The sequence below is a fragment of the Ornithorhynchus anatinus genome, chromosome 18 (assembly GCF_004115215.2).
Source record: "Ornithorhynchus anatinus isolate Pmale09 chromosome 18, mOrnAna1.pri.v4, whole genome shotgun sequence".
Classification (NCBI taxonomy): Eukaryota; Metazoa; Chordata; class Mammalia; order Monotremata; family Ornithorhynchidae; genus Ornithorhynchus; species Ornithorhynchus anatinus.
The window spans coordinates 14,364,017-14,381,587 of NC_041745.1; the positions used below are offsets into that span (position 1 = coordinate 14,364,017).

A 17,571-nucleotide genomic window follows, 5' to 3' on the forward strand; every position below is an offset into this window, starting at 1 on the left:
CCACCATTTGCCTGCTGGGTGACCATGGGCGGGTCACTTAATTTACCTGTACCTCAGTTCCTTCGTCTGTAAAATGGGGATTGAGTCTCTTAAAACATGGACTATGCCCAACCTGTTTAGCTTGTATCTACCCCAGCGCTTAGAATAGCGTCTAAGTGCTCAATAAATACCCTAAAAGAAAAGAGTTGGTAGACACCATCCCTGCCCACCTACAGTTTTATAGAGGGAGAAAGTCAATCAAATAAATTACAGATAGGGAAATAGTAGATTATGAGGAGAGGCACAAAGGGCGTTGGGGCTGGGGTAAGAACCTACCAGAGTGTTTTAAGAGGCAGATGGCTAAGTGCCCAGGCAATAATAATAATAACGTTGGTATTTGTTAAGTGCTTACTTTGTGCAGAGCACTGTTCTAAGCACTGGGGTAGATAGAGGGTCATATGGCCCCACACGAGGCTCTCAGTGGAGGGTGGGGTGGGGGCAATAAGGGCTCGGTCAACTGAAGGCCTCTTGGAAATGTGATTCTAAGAGTGTTTCAAAGGCAGGGAGAGCGGTGGTCTGACGGAGAAGGCGGAGAAGGAGAAGGCGGCAAGGTACGGGACAGATAAAATCGAGATTCACCCATCAGCCTTGCCATCAGAGTGGAGTATGTGAACTGGGTTGAGGTACATCGGCCGGGTAAGATAGGAGGCGGAGAGCCAACTGAGTGCCTTCAGCCCAACGGGGAGGAGTTTTCGTTTGACGTGGAGGCGGACGGGGAGTTTCCTGAGGAGTTGGGAGATACTAAATGATCCGAGCGGCAGAGAAAAGGGAGAGACAGGAGGCGGGGCAGTCCCAGCGCGCAGAGCGGAGCTTGGCAAGCGCTCAACAAATACCGCCGTTATTTAGTATTATTATCGAGGAGGCTGATAAGAGTATTCAAGCTGGGAAGGTCTGAAACTATTCTCTGCGACCCAAGGGGCCTAACTGGTTTCTCTCTCTCTCTCCGAACATTTAGAGCTTTGTACCGTTTCAATTAGGGAAACCGAGCGATGGGATGAGTCGGGTTTAGTTACAATATCTAGGTATTATTACAATATCTAGGTAATGCACAGGTCAGAGCAGTACTTTAATCATTCCACTGTCTCATTTTTCTAATTGAAACGAGACTGGTTTATGGACATCGACTGCCAGGAACGTGCAAGGGTGAGGATCCAAGACTCCCGTCGGCCCCTGGGACGGGAAGGACTTAAATACGGTGAACCCGCCATCGCTCCTCTGACACCCAACTGTGCAAGGGAGAGACCGGCCCTACCCCATCAAGACTCCTACCGGTCCCTGCTCCAGCCCGGGCGGCAGCGTGAGCCCCTCTCCACTTTCAGAACGCCGACAGGGTCCCGACCACGGCTGCGGCCCTGATTCCCGCGACCGCCGGTCCGAGCCGCGGGCAGCCGGAAATCCCGCTCTCCTTCCGAATTTATCATGATAATAATAATAATGCTGGTATTTGTTAAGCGCTTACTATGTGCAGAGCACCGTTCTAAGCGCTGGGGTAGATACAAGGTCATCGGGTTGTCCCACGTGAGGCTCACAGTCTTCATCTCCATTTTGCAGATGAGGGAACTGAGGCACCGAGAAGTGACTTGCCCACAGTCACGCAGCTGACAAGTGGCAGAGCTAGGACTTGAACCCATGACCTCTGACTTCCGAGCCCGGGCTCTTTTATTGGCAGCTGGGTGACTGTGGGCAAGTCACTTCACTTCTCGGTGCCTCAGTGACCTCATCTGGAAAATGGGGATGAAGACTGGGAGCTTCATGCGGGACAACCTGATGACCCTGTATCTCCCCCAGCGCTTAGAATGGTGCTCTGCACATAGTAAGCGCTTAATAAATACCAACATTGTTAAATACCATAATCATTATTATCGCTTCACCGTTTTCCCCGGGTTTTCAAAAGCTGGCCCAACTCTGTACACCACCCCTCATTTTTTGCCTCTCTTACTTAGATCCATCAGATGGCATAAAGCCTATTTTCTACTCCTTTCTTGAAATAGACCTTTGGAAGAATCCTTAGGGCGGGCACATTTCCATAGCAACCTTAGCTGCCATCTCCTTTCCAGTCATTTTTTCTCTCGATCTCCCTGTGCGGTCTACTGCTCCAAAGCAAGCTCCTAAAGGATTAATTTAAGCATCTGGAAAAGTTAAGACAATGTTCTTTCTCACGAGGCCTCTGATCCAAGGACCTCAAGGGGATTACAGGAGGTTGGAGTGTAATAAGGGGATACGGGAGCAGAGCAAAAAGAGAGAATCTAAACTCGAGGATCAGGATTTAAAGCAGACAAAGCCAGTGTTTTAGAGGACACCCTGCTGCATCTATTTCAGTTTTAGAAAGGCATCGAGTAAAAACAGAACATTAGATATGCCAGGAAACTGAATTGAATTTTCTCTCCCGTATTAACGCCCTAAACTTGCCCAAAGCAGAATAGGGCAAATAATGATAACAATAATTATTCGGTAATTGTTAAGCACTCACTCTGTGCCAAGCACTGTTCTACAAGGTAATTAGGTGGTCCCATGCGGCGCTCACAGTCCTCATCCCTATTTTACAGATGAGGTAACTGAGGCACAGAGAAATCAAATGGTCTGCCCAAGGCAAGATAGTAGACGAGTGGCAGAGCCAGGATTCAAACTCACGCCCTTTGACTCCCAAGCGTGTACTCTTTCCACCAAGCACCGCTGCTTCTCTTGCGTTTAATGCAGCACAGACGAAAAGCAAAATGAATTTTTCCTCGGAACTTATCAGTCCCCTTCCGTCCGTCAACAACCAGTATCTGCCGACCGCCGCTTGCCCTCTGAGGGCTGATATTCGCCAGCTGACATGTCTTAGTACCGATAAGAAATTCACAGAAGTTGCCGAATCCACATCAAAAACTTCAACAGACACAAAACAAGCGACGCTAAAACAGTGAGCACATCAACAAAGATTCTACTGCCTTCCTTCACTGTATTAGCTAGTCATGTGGACCCTACGAAGACAGTTGTTTTTCTATCACTGTGAAAAGCCTGAGTAAATTCATGGATGAAAGTATATATACCAGGACTAAAAATAGTAGTAATAATAATAATGGCATTTATTAGACAGTAATTATCGCTATTAATATAGTATTAATACTATAATACTATATAGTTAATATAATGTAACTAATATAGTAATAATATGGTGTTATTAATAAAAATAATCGAGGTCATCAGGGCCAAAGAATGTGTCTACCAAATCTGTTCATTCATTCATTTGTTCAGTAGTATTTATCGAGCGCTTACTATGTGCAGAGCACTGGACTAAGCGCTTGGAACGGACGATTCGGCAACAGATAGAGACCGTCCCCGCCCATCGACAGGCTCACGGACTCATCGGGGGACAGAGACGGACAAAAACAAGACAATTTAATCGCGCTCACGGACTCATCGGGGGACAGAGATGGACAAAAACAAGACAATTTAATCGCGACAGAGAGAATCACGGGGATGGACACCTCATTAACAAAATAAATGGGGTAATAAATAATATATACAAATGAGCACAGTGCTGAGGGGAAGGGAGAGAGGGAGGAGCAGAGGGGAAGGGAGGAAAGGGGCTGTAGTGTACTCTCCTAAGCGCTTAGTACAGTGTTCTGCACACGGTAAGTCTTCAATAAATACAAATGATTTATTTAAGCACTTACCGTGTGCCGAGCACTGTAATAATAATAATAATAATAATGTTGGTATTTGTTAAGCGCTTACTATGTGCCGAGCACTGTTCTAAGCGCTGGGGTAGACATAGGGGAATCAGGCTGTCCCACGTGGGGCTCACAGTCTTAATCCCCATTTTACAGATGAGGGAACTGAGGCACAGAGAAGTTAAGTGACTTGCCCACAGTCACACAGCCGACAAGTGGCAGGGCTGGGATTCGAACTCATGAGCCCTGACTCCAAAGCCCGTGCTCTTTCCACTGAGCCACGCTGCTTCTCAACACTGGAATAGATACAGGATGATCAGGCCCCACGGGGCGAACGAGGGGGGAGAGTGGGTATCGAACCCCAAGTCCTACATGCCACGCACTGAACCGGGAGTGAGGGCAGACACGGATCTGACCCGGTCCCTGCCCTAGACGGGGCTCACAGAGTAGGATGTTGAGTCCCCAACTGACAGAAGAGGAAACTGAGGCTCAGAGAAAGGAAGTGACTTGCCCGAGGTCACCCCGCAGGCAAGGAGGAAGGGTCAGGATTTGAACCCGAATCTCGTGGCTCCCACGGGACCCTCTGCCGCTTCTCTGTTACTTCGGAACGTCAGGCGGGGCTAAGTTAGAGGGCGGCAGGCCAGGAGGAGAGCCGTCGCCGGGTTCCTCCCGGGGTCCTGCTGCCGGGGTCAGGGGCACAATACAGGGGCCGGGTGGCCCTCGGGTCTGACTCCACTAATCGTACTAATAGTCACAGTTAATCACAGTATCAGGTTTCCAAAAAGCAGGACACCATTTATAAATCCCTTGCACGGTATTACCTATGCAAATGCTCGACTGATCGGAGTCCACCCGCCAGACTCAAAATTATCATAATAATAATAATGTTGGGATTTGTTAAGCGCTCTCTATGTGCAGAGCACCGTCCTAAGCAACGGGGTAGATACAGGGTCATCCGGTTGTCCCCCGTGAGGCTCACATTTAATCCCCATTTTCCAGATGAGGTCACTGAGGCCCAGAGAAGTGAAGTGACCGGCCCACGGTCACCAGCTGCCGAGTGGCGGAGCCGGCATTCGAACCCATGACCTCTGACTCCCAAGCCCTGTGCTCTCTCCACTATAAGTCTTGGCAGACTTGGTGATTTGGTCTAACGAAAATAATAATAATAATATCGATCACTGCTGTATTTGTTACACACTTTCGAAGAGCGAGGCGCTGTACTAAAGGCGGGGGGAAATACAAGATAATCAGGTTGAACAGAGTCCCTGTTCCCACATGTCCCACAGAAAGTAGGAGTGAAAACAGGAACCGAATCCCCGTTTTAGAGATGAGGTAACTGAGACATTAGTGACTTGCCCAAGGTCACTGTCCCCCCAACCTATATTATTTATTACCCTATTTATTTTGTTAATGAGGTGCACATCTCCTCGATTCTATTTATCATGAATACGTTGTCTTGTTTTTGTCCGTCCATCTCCCTCGTTTAGACTGTGAGCTCGTCGTTAGGCAGGGTGGTCTCTACCTGTGCCTAATTGTACATTCCAAGCGCTTAATACAGTCCTCCATCCGAAGTAAGGGCTCAATAAATACCACTACTGACGGGGAAAAGGAGAGGGTTCTTCCGCACGAAGCTCTCGGTGACCCAGCCCCAACTGCCCGGTCGACCACAGCCGACAAACTGACATTTTGGGGAGGCAGGTGGCAGCTTAACCTGACACCTTCTGGGCCTCCCACCGATCAAGCAATCAGTCAATCAACGGTATTTATTGAGTGCTGTGTGCTTCTTAATAATAACAATAATAATAATAATAATAATAATAATAATGTTGGTGTTTGAGCGCTTACTATGTGCAGATCACTGTTCTAAGCACTGGGGGAGATACAGGGTCATCGGGTTGTCTCAGGTGAGGCTTCCAGTCTTCATCCCCATTTTCCAGATGAGGTCACTGAGGCACCGAGAAGTGAAGTGACTTGCCCAAGGTCACCCAACTGCCAAGTGGCGGAGCCTGGATTCGAACCCATGACCTCTGCCTCCCCAGCCCGGGCTCCTTCCACTGAGCCACGCTGCTTCTAAACACTTGGGAAAATCATAACTACTATTATGAAATTTGTCAAGCACTTACTAGGCGCCAGGCCCTGAACAAAGCGCCGGGTAGATGCAAAGAAATCCGGTTGGACCCAGTCCCTGTCCCACACAGGCTCGATCCCCATTTTTCAGAAGAGGTAACTGAGGCCCCGAGCAGTGAAGAGACTTGCCCAAGGTCACCCTGCAGACAAGCGGCAGATCCAGGATTAGAACCCATGACCCTCGGTCTCCCAGGCCCCTGCTCTATCCACTAGGCCGACGGGAGTTGGTAGACGTGAGCCCGGCTCTCAGGGATGCTCATCAAGAAGGAGGGGAGACAGACTTTAGCAGCGTGGCTCAGTGGAAAGAGCCGGGGCTGGGGAGTCAGAGGTCATGGGTTCGAATGCTGGCTCCGGCCCCTTGTCAGCTGTGTGACTGTGAGCATGTCACTTCACTTCTCTGGGCCTCAGTTACCTTGTCTGCAAAATGGGGATGAAGACTGTGAGCCGCACGTGGGACAACCTGATCACCCTCTATCTCCCCAGCTCTTAGAACAGTGCTCTGCACGTCGTAAGCGCTTATCAAATGCCAACATTATTATAATTACTGAGCATTTCTTCTGCGCAGAACACTGTGCTTGATCAACATCCCATGTTGAGCTAAAGCGATGGCCCACTGGCAAGAGAGGGAGGCCAAACACTTGAAAAGCAGAATGGAGGAGAGCCTCAAGTGACGCTAACTACTCCCGTGAGCAGCCGGAAGGCAGTGGCAGCAGACAAAACCGCGCAGGCCTGGGGCAACCGAGGAGAGGATAACTCTTATGGAGCTCTGGAAAGTTTGCATTCCCCTGGCCCAAAATCAAAAAAACACCTATAACCACGGAAATACCAAACAGTGAACGTGGAAGGGTCAGCCTTTGCTCTTCTGTGGCAGGCTGGCAGTTTTTGTAACTGGTTCAGGCTACACCCAAACACATAATAACACGAAACAAAAACTTCTCACTCTGGGCTTCAAGGCTTTCCATCACCTCGCCCCCTCCGACCTCTCCTCCCTTCTCTCTTTCTACCGCCCTCCCCTCACCGTCCCCCGTTCTCGCCTATCCTGCCGTCGACCCCCGGCCCACGTCCTCCCGCTGTCCTGGAATGCCCTCCCTCCTCACCTCCCGCCAAACTCTCTTCCCCTCTTCAAAGCCCAACTGAGAGCTCACCTCCTCCAGGAGGCCTTCCCACATTGAGCTTCCCGTTTGCCCTCTGCTCCCTCTCTGCCCCTTCCACTTCCCCTCAGCTAAGCCCCCTTTCCCCCCTTTCCCTCTGCTCCTCCTCCTCTCCCTTCCCCTCCCCTCAGCACTGTGCTCACTTGTATATATTTTTATTACCTCATTTATTTTGTTAATGAGGTGTACATCCCCTTCATTCTATTTATTATTATTGTTTTTGTCCATCTGTCTCCCCCGATTAGACTGTGAGCCCGTCAATGGGCAGGGATGGTCTCTATCTGTTGCCGAACTATCCATTCCAAGCGCTCAGTCCAGTGCTCTGCACATAGTAAGCGCTCAACAAATACTATGGAATGAATGAATGAATACTAAAGCCTGTAATAATGACTTTACAGTCTAAAGGCAGGGAGACAGATAAAGAAAATTACAGATATGTAGATAAGTGCTTTGGAGCTGGGGGAGGGGGAAGAGCAAAGGGAGCGAGTCAGGGTGAAGCCGAACGGAGAGAGGAGGAAAAGTGGGGCTTAGTCTGGGAAGGCCTCTTGGTGGAGGTGTGCCTTGAATATGGCTCTGAAGAGGAGGGAGAGTAACTGTCTGTCGAGTTGAGGAGGGAGAGCGTTCCAGGCCGGAGGCAGGACGTGGGCTACGATTCGGCGGTGAGATAGAGGCACAACGAGAAGGTCAGCATTAGGAGAGCAAAGTGTGCTGCGTCGTGAAGTAGGTTGTAGGAGAGAAGTGAGGTGAGGCAACAGGGTGATGGACTGCTTTAAAGCCAATGATGATGATGATGGTATTCGTTAAGTGCTCACTATGTGCACAGCACTGTTCTAAGCACTGGGGGGTCTACAAGTTGATCAGGTTGTCCCACGTGGGTCTCCCAATCTTCATCCCCATTTGACAGATGAGGTCACTGGGGCACCGAGAAGTGAAGTGACTCACCCAAAGTCACCCAGCTGACAGGTGGCGGAGCCGGGATTAGAACCCATGACCTCTGACTCCTAAACCCGGGCTCTTTCCACTGAGCCACGCTGCTTCTCTTAAGGGGAGGAGCTCTTCTCAATGGGGAGGAGCTTCTGTTTGGTGGGGAGGTGGACGGGTGACCACTCGAGTGTTTTGAGGAGTGGGGTGACATGTCCTGAACCGTTCTGGAGAAAAATGATCCAGGCAGCAGAGTGAAGTATGGACTGGAGTGGGGAGAGAGAGGAGGCTGAGTGGTCAGCCAAAAGCAGGAATCCAGGCGGGACAGGATCAGTGATTTGTATTAAAGTGATAGCGATGTGGATGTAGAAGGGCGGATTTTAGCAATGTCGCGAAGACGGGACCAACGGGACTTTAGTGACGGATCGAATGCGTGAGCTGAATGATGGAGGGGAGGCAAGGAGAACGACGTCTCACCGCCGACCCCTTTCCCACGTCCTCCCCCTCCATATATGCCAGATCACCACTCTCCCAACACTCAAAGCATCACTAAGGTCACACGTCTCCTCCAAGGGGTCTCCCCCAATTAAGCTCTCTTTTCCCCAGCTCACTCTCCCTTCTGCGTCGGCATCTGTGCACTTCTGTGACCTTTGGACATTTGATATTCGCCCCATCCCAGCTCTCTACCACTTATATACATATCCTTAAATGACATATTATAAGTTATTTATTTATTCATATTCATGTCTGCCAGCCCCTCCCGACCGTAAGCTCGCTGTGGGCAGGGAACACGCCAGCTAATTCTGTAGTACTGGGCTCTCCCAAGCGCTTAGGACACCGCTCCACACATAGTAAGCACTCGATACAACTGATTGATGGATCAAATCTTTAAGAGCCATTAGAGCCAAATTCAGCTACTAAAGCACTGACCACACTGTCTTCAAAGAAGGTGTTTCGGGGTGTTTTTGTTTTAAAATGTTCTTCTTTCTCTCAGTCAGTGAACAAAAGGGCTTGAAGGTCAGGTAAATGGACAGCTTTTTATTGCCCACATTCCATTTTCAACTGTACAAATCTGGCATCCATTATAAGGACAGGAAAAAAAAGCTAAATGGTATTTAAAGGGAAAAAAAAAACCTTCCCTTCCGAGCATTGAATCTTTGCCAGCATTCGGGGGAGGAGTCAGATCACCACCAGAACACATGGGAAACCAAAACAAGATGTTGGGTGAGAAGCACCGGTCCTTGAGAGTTCTGGTTAATAGACGAGTTTATTACCTCGGTATTTCAATATCTGGCTAAATAACATAAGCAGTTAATCCAGTGCAGCAAACTGGCTGTGAAGACTGAATTATTTACAGTTAAAAGTCCACCGTCCAAACCATCTGGCATCAAGACAGAAAAAATTCAGGTAACTGAACTGTACTTTCAGACGGGCAGGATCACGACTTTATTTCCCATGTTTTTTTCTCCCCCAATTATCCAAAATATCTGCCATTTGGAGAAGGGGTAAGTGTGAACAAAGGAAAGACCTGGAACCTGGCCCCTTGAGTCACTGCTATTAATAATGTTGGAATTTGTTAAGCGCTTACTATGTGCAGAGCACTATTCTAAGCGCTGGGGAGGATACAAGGTCATCAGGTTGTCCCACGTGGGGCTCACAGTCTTAATGCCCATTTTACAGATGAGGTAAACTGAGGCCCAGAGAAGTGAAGTGACTGGCCCCAAGTCACACAGCTGACAAGCAGCGGAGCCGGGATCTGAACCCATGACCTCTGCCTCCCAAGCCTGGGCTCTTTGCACTGAACCACGCTGCTTCTCTAATGATGTAATGGGACTGATTCCATTTTGCCCTCTGTGAGTCTTGCCTCTCGCCAACACATCCCACACCTAGCAAAACTTTTCTCTCCTCACAATGAACCCTCCGATAGCTAGACCTCCTTCAATTCTCCCAGCCCGCCCTGCCCCACTGGGACGCCCGACGTTCCCTCTCTTGATCCCACCCCTCAAACACCACACGTCCCTCTCCCCACCCTCTCTCCCGCATCTCCACGATACGCTTCCTCCATTACTTCTCATTCTGAAAAAACATTATCTTCCTCCAACCCTCCTTCCACATATGGAGGTTTATTTTAAATATACACTGAGCTAGGTCTTTGGGCCTAAGGCAGCGACTGTCTATGCTGTTGCAGCTTATTTACACCCAGACTACATTTACAAAGCATCCCAAAGTGGCTCTTTGGGTCTGCTGCGGCTCGGGCACGACGTGAGATATACCGTATAATAATAATGATAATAATGTTGGTATTTGTTAAGCGCTTACTAAGTGCCGAGCACGGTTCTAAGCGCCACGGTAGATACAAGGTAATCAGGCTGTCCCAACGTGAGGCTCGCAGCCTTCACCCCCATTTTACAGATGAGCGAACTGAGGACCCGAGAAGTGAAGTGACTTGCCCAGAGTCACAAAGCTGACGGCTGGCGGAACGGGGATTAGAAAGTAATTGCTCTCTCCCACTTCAAAACCTTCTTGAAGGGACCTCTCCTCCCAGAAGCCTTCCCCAAACCCTCCTCTCCTCTTCTGCCACTCCCTTCTGCACCGCTCTTACTTGCTCCTTCATTCGTCCTCCCTCCCATCCCCACAGCACATATGTATTTCTGCGTATATCTACAATTTAACTATTTAGTATTTATATTAAGTCTGTCAGCTCAGTGTGGACTGGAAGAGGCCCTGTTGTTATATGGTACTCTCCCACAGTGCTTAGCGCACGGTAAGCGCTCGATAAACACGACTGACAGAATGTATAACTTGCCCCATTTTCCCTTTGGGGAAAGGAAACCAGAAATACTTTCTGTCGGCATGCTATTACAGCCCTCGAAGTATGTATTAGTTTACGCTAATTCAAGAATTACAACCTGTGGATAATTACAAATGCGAGAAATCTTACTTCCAGCCCATTTTTCTGAATTTTGGTCAAAAGACCCTTCCTGCAAATAGCATCTACGGCTGCCTCTTCTTCTTACAGACTGTTCAGACCCTAGAAAGCATGTAAGGGCTAATTACCGCGCATCCATCTTGCACTGGTTTTAGCTGCCATATCGTAGCTGTCAACACTTCTAGCTATACCATGTGTCTGCGCTGGCCCGACAGAATGACTGGAAATGATAAACGCTTGGAATTAACATGGGGGCAATTTCACTGGAGACGCAGGTAGGATTCTAGAGACTGAATATAACGGGCGGAATGACAGAGCTGGGTCGAGGACGGTGCTCTGGTCAGTACCCAGTGCTTGAATGTGGTACATGCTATCCTCCATGTTTCGCTTTTTAAAGTTTCACTGCTTTTGATATTTTCAGGAGACTACGACAGTCATACAGAAGATATCATCTGGGGGAGAAAAAAACGTAACTGTCAGTATCTAGGCAGAGCCATGGAATTAGATGAAGCAGCGTGGCCTGGTGGAAAGCGCACAGGCCTGGGCGTCCCACTGCAGGCAACGGGAAGAGCCGGGGTATTAACCCTCATCCTCTGACTCCCAGGCCCGTGCCCTTCTCAAAACACTGATGTCATCGCTTTGTGCCATTAACATTGCGATGTGATGACATCCTATGTCGCACAGAAGGCGTACACTTTGTGGTTCTTTGTAAACCAAATGCCCAAAGGTTTCATTTTCTTCAGTGCTTCTGCAAAGCGAGGTTACCGGCTCCAGATGTACAGGATGAAAGAGTGAAAAGTTCTCATATAAGAAAGCCACCTGATTTAAATCTTGCTGAAAGAATTCCTTTAAAATACCGCCCGGTTCAAAGCAGCCTTAACTCCAGTGCTGTACTCTATACAAAGGATTATTCTCCAGTAACGTCTCCAGGATTTCAAAAAATACTTCTTCTAGAGAGAGATTTATATGCCCGAAATATACTTTTAAAGGGATATTTCATAGCCCAGAATCACACTCAGCCAAAGAAACAATTTAACAATGCGCTAATTCTATCCCGTGGGAGAAAACACCATTTACTGGCATACTTCGGGGGGGGGGGGGGGGGGAAGAAGACATTTTTTGAATTTCTCACAAACTCCAGCTCCATTCCCCTACGCACAATACACACTCTTTCATTCGGAGAAGTGGCCGGTCCTGGCATAACCAAAAACAGATAAACCAAAAATCACCTAACTTCCACCCGCCTCGTAACAAGGGGCCCAGAAATGCCGTTTTCACATTATAATTACTTTACCAGAATAGGCCTCAGGATACTGAAATAGAAGTAAGAGTCTAAAGCATCCAAACTTCCACCCCTAACAAGAGGCCCAGAAATCTCATTTTCACACTGTAATTACTTTACCAGTATATACCCCAGGATACGTAAAAAGGATTGAGAGTTTCACATACACCATCCACAATACACCACCTGATGGGCTTCCCTTCAACACACAAAGGTGCAGGGTAAAGTTCGACCCAATTTTTCCCCCCCGCACAAGAATCCATCCGGAATTAGGGTGATTTTACAAGTAACATCTCCGCTTATTGTCCCTCGGCTTAATTTATTTCCAGAAATCACTGCCTAGAAAATCCACCTGATCAACTCTTCCATCAGAAACCGTGGATGAGCCTCAGGACCTAGAATCCATCAGAGGGAATGGATTCTGGCCCCAGTGGCTCACACTGGGCCACTCACCCTCTGTCCTCGCTGCTGATCAGGCTCCCACCTGTAACCAGGGTGCAACAAGCGAACGGGAGGGCAAAAAAAGGCGGCACGTTACAGAATGTAGGCAGATGACTGCGGCAAAATGGCGCCATGTCACAGCCCTGTGGTCCGGCAGGTAGCTGCCTTAGTTTCCGCTGCTGGCCGACTACCTCCTAAGGCCCACCCCCCCCCCGAAAAGCATACGGGATGCTGGTGGGAGGGGGAGGGAAGCTAGAGGTGTGGGATTTTCAGGAGTCTACTCTACTCCAGCAATTTTTCAGTGAGGGCTGCTGCTAATAGCAGTGTTGGTATTTGTTAAGCGCTCACTAGGTGCCGAGCACGGTTCTAAGCGCTGGGGTGGATACGGGGCAATCAGGTTGTCCCACGTGGGGCTCACACTCTGAATCCCCATTTTCCAGACGAGGCTCCGAGAAGTGAGGTGACTTGCCCCAAGTCACCCAGCTGACAGGTGGCGGCGCCGGGAATAGAACCCGTGACCCCTGACTCCCAGGCCCGGGCTCTTTCCACTGAGCCACGCTGCTTCTCTGCTGCTTCTACCACCTCCCATCAAACCATCCTCGTGGGTTCGAATCCCGGCTCCACCACTTACCAGCTGTGTGACTTTGGGCAGATCACTTAGCTTCCTCTGGGCCTCAGTCACCTCATCGGGAAAATGGGGATGTAGCCCGTGAGCCCCACGAGGGACAACCTCATTACTTTCTATCTACCCCAGCGTTGAGAACAGCGCTTGGCACACAGTCAGCACTTAACAAACACCATCAATATTACGATTATTATAATTAACGAGCATCTGGTGCTTAAGAGGAATGAGACAAATTAAAAGGTAAAAATTAAGAAATAAGGAGCTTAAAATAATCAGAATACGAACCCTAGGCCCGGCATGCGAAAATGAAATCCCTCAGGAACTTGCTGCTAAAACTGGGACAAATTGGATTCACTACCTGTTCTCCCCCCTCCTCCGACAGAAGGGACAGGGACTGTGTCCGACCTGAATATCTTGCATCAACCCCAGCGCCTGGCACATAGTAGACGCTTAACAAACACCCCATTATTATTATCCATCACCATAAACAAAAGGGGGCAACATTCAAAAATATAAAATAGGTTGAATGTGCCTCCCTACCAAGGAAGCAAGCTGCCTCAATGATCTGGGACTGAGACACATCTTCACACTATAAGCAGCACAAATACTTCAGCCTCTATTTTATATTTCTGTAAAAATGGTCCTTCTGTTAATTTCTTGGGCATAAGGAAGTCCGTATTTACAAAAGACGGAGTGATTTCTGGGGAGAAGGGAGAAGGAAGACAATCTACAATATTAAGTCATTTGTCACAAAATATTTCAAATTGAATATTTATTAAACAGGCCGCTGGTCAGTCGATCACACTTCTTGAGTGCTTACTGTGTGCAATAAACGGAAGCGTTCCCTGCCCACAGTGAGTTTACAGTCTACAGACAAGCACATTCAAACAACTGAGGGTATCTGTTACGCATTTACCGTGTGCAGTGCACTGTCTTTCGCACTTAGAAGGGCACAATAGAATTAGTCGGCACAATCCCTGCTTAAATAGTTCCATCGAACAGTTCTAAACTTGAACATCCGAAGCGCCACTGGAGATTACTCAAAAAGCCATGCCAGGCAGCAAACCTGACAGTGGAAGAAGAAGTTCCACCGGAACCGCCTTGGGCCGCCTGCAGACAAGTCGGGCCAGGTGGAGCCACTTTACAAAGCTAGAAGAGTTCAGGGGGAGTGCTAAATCCTTGGGAAATAAAGTTTATCCAATTCTTGGAAGAATATGGTGCCACCAGAACCCGAGACCACGGGAAGCTGAATCCAACTCGAACCGCACGGGAATCCCGAGAGTTCACAATACCTGGTTGTTTGCCCCAGACCCAACTCTCCACGATGGATTTGGCGCGGTATGTAGGCACAGGGATCTCCTCTTCCTCCTTCTTCTCTTTGTCATTCGGATCTTCTTTCTTCGTTCCACTTGGGCAATCGGTGCTGTCGTCTGGGAAGGGGCGAAGGGACTCATTAAGATTACTTTTCTGAACCCAGCCTCGCGCAGAAATGGAAAATGGAGTAACAGATCCCCATGTGCCCCTTGGGGGAAAAGCAAAGAAATATGACCAAAATAATCGTTCAATCAATGGAACTTAATGAGCACTTACTGTGCTAAGCACTTGGGAGACTAAAGTTGGATGACATGTTCCCTGCTCCCACAAGGAGAGGACATAAATACGGCCAAGCTCTCAGATACAGCGAATGCATCTCTTCTGCCTCTAGATAACATAAGCTTTTTAACCATAACATCCTTAAGAGACTGGAATATCCCTATTCTGAGGGACTGTGATTCTCTGAAACAAAATCTGTAATCCATGGCCAGAGACGGCAACCAACCCAAAGAGTCTCACAAAGACTCGAGAGGGAAAGTACAGGAGGGTACAATGATGACGATGATGCTGGTATTTGTTCTGAGCGCTGGGGCTCAGAGTCTTGATCCCCATTTTACAGATGAGGTAACTGAGGCACAGAGAAGTTAAGTGACTGGCCCAAAGTCACACAGCTGACAAGCGGCGGACTCGGGATTTGAACCCATGACCTCTGACTCCCAGGCCCGAGCTCTGTCCACTGAGCCACGCTGCTTCTCTGACAGAAGCAGCAGTGCAAATCATCTCCGATAATGAAATACAACGAAAGTGAAAATCTTACTGACGGTAGATACTTTGTAGACATAGTTAAAAAATAAACCTGCCCTGAAGACCGAAGAGGTCGGCGTGCCCGTTTCCAAACGGGCAAGAAAACCAGAAAACCTGTCCCTAAACACCGCCTCCCTTTTACACAAACTAAACTCATCTTACCAGTGGACCGCAATTGGTGAGCTGTAAGCTTGAGGTGAAAAACAAACAGAAAAAGGACTTTTACTAGGGAAAAAAAACCGTCACTGAATATCAGGACGCTACAAGACAATGAAAACGGGCATCCTATAAGAGGAAGCGAGACCCAGGGCAAAGAGCAGGGGCCTGGGTTCTAATCTGAGCTCTGCTGGGTGACCTGAACTTCTCTGGACCTCAGTTTCCTCACCTGTAAAGTGGAGATTCAATACCTCGTTCTCGCTCCCACTTAAGCCTGACAGCCTCAGGAGGAGGAACAGCGACTGGGTCCAACCTGATTATATTTATTCTAGCACTCAGTACAGTGCTTGGCACAGCTGCTTCCCCACTGCTTTCAAACATACTTATGTCTCCCCTATCCTACAAAAACCCACTCTCAATCCCAAGGCTCCCTCCAGGTCCCCCCCGCCATCTTTCTCCTATCATTTCTCTAAAAAATCTCTTGAGAGAGAGTTGGTTATACCCACTGTTTCCACTTTCTCTCCTCAAATTCCCTCCTAGATCCCCTCCCATCCCCTTCACTCCACAGAAACAGCCCCTCTCGAAGGTAACCTGACCTCCAGCCCCACAGTATTTCCACTAGGCCAGGAGAAAAAACAAATTTTGGTTTTTCTCTACACGGCCACACCGGGAAAATAAATGAATGGTTCTTAATCTAATGAAGAATGTATACCCTTCCAGACATTTAAGGGCAAAAATATCGACTATCAAAATCTGCACTGATAAACATTATGGGGAAACACGTATTAGAGAGAAAAAGGCTCTAAGGGAGTTAACTCTTTCACGCTCACCCTGAAAATATAAAACTCTAGACATTCTATTTCACAATTTTAAAAAACAATACCACCAGAACGGCTGAGTCTGTACAAAAGCAGGATGGGGTAAACCCTCGGGCCCCTACCTTTCCTAGGAGGCGGTTCTCCGTTTTGTGCTAATTCTGCACCAGTGTATACGATTTCTCCATCTTTGACCATCTCATTCCACAGGCCACAGAGTCCATCTCTTGTGAAAGCGAGCTGACAAAGACAAATAAAAAAAAATATTCAGAAATCAATTTTTATCTATGCACTCTCAATTAAGCTTTTTTTTTTAATCAAACCATTTTTACTTCCTGAAGATGTTCATTGGCCCCAGAATGCTAATGTGAACCAAAAGCCAAAGTTATTCAGGAAAACATTCAAGAAATAACTAAACTCCTCTAACTCGCTACCCTTTCTTTCTATTTCTGATGCTTGACGGCTATAATCTTTTTGAAACTTTTAACCTCACACTGCAACTTTTGAAATATTCCACACATGGTAAATGCCTAATAAATACCACTAATCGAATCAATTCAGTACACAAGCAGACTTTAGGGAAGAACTGTTTTGACCATCTTGGCCTTTGGATTCAGAGATGTGCAGGGGAGGGTTCAAAGGTAGGAATGGCGACCTTTTAGGACAGCAGACCCACATGAAATGAAATGAGCAGAGTAAGGGGTAAGAGATTGGGAGGACTAAATGAGAGCGAGAAGGCAAAAAGAAAATGAATGACTGCAGCCCGGGTTCTCTGCATCTGAAGAGCGATGGTATCTGGGAGGGTTGTAATACACGACACCTGTTGTGTCACTCATCTCTCCCCTCCTCCTCCTCCTGCACTGCCATAACTCTAGGTTTTGTGCCCAGAGGGGATGGGCCCTTTTCCTGCCCCAAATCGGCCCCGTTGCTGCTGACACGGGGTCTGAGGGACGGGGGGAAAGAGCAGCGCCAGCTCTCCCTGCCAGCTGGTGAGGACGATGGCCACCCTACTGGTCCCCAGGCTAGGTGGGGCCGCGTCCTGCTGGCAGATGACAAGGAGCGGCACCACCACTCCGACATCTAACTCCCTTCTAGTACAAAGGACCAGTCACCTCCTGCCTAAAAAACTGGGAGGGCGAAACTAAGGGTGTCGCCCTCACAGGACCAAGTCCGGGGTGGGGATGGTGGACGGGACATGAAAAGCTCCCTCCCCCCAAAGTGGGCGCTGCGCTTGAAGGCCATGAGTTGCCCCTGGCTTCAAGAGAGAGGTATCACAATAAAAGGTTAATCGATCAACTGTATTTATTGAGC

General features: G+C 48.3%; 1 protein-coding gene across 4 annotated transcripts in view; it reads right to left on the minus strand.

Moving 5' to 3' along the window:
• The window catches only part of HERC2 (HECT and RLD domain containing E3 ubiquitin protein ligase 2), a 217,205-nt gene that overhangs the window by 186,906 nt on the left and 12,728 nt on the right, over positions 1 to 17,571 (minus strand). For all 4 annotated transcript variants that reach the window (XM_029083305.1, XM_029083306.1, XM_029083302.2 and 1 more), the window contains exons 3-4: positions 16,386 to 16,500; positions 14,464 to 14,601 (exon numbers count right to left, since the gene is read on the minus strand). In XM_029083305.1, the coding sequence (XP_028939138.1) occupies positions 14,464 to 14,601; positions 16,386 to 16,500 (253 nt within the window). The remainder of the gene's footprint in view (positions 1 to 14,463; positions 14,602 to 16,385; positions 16,501 to 17,571) is intronic.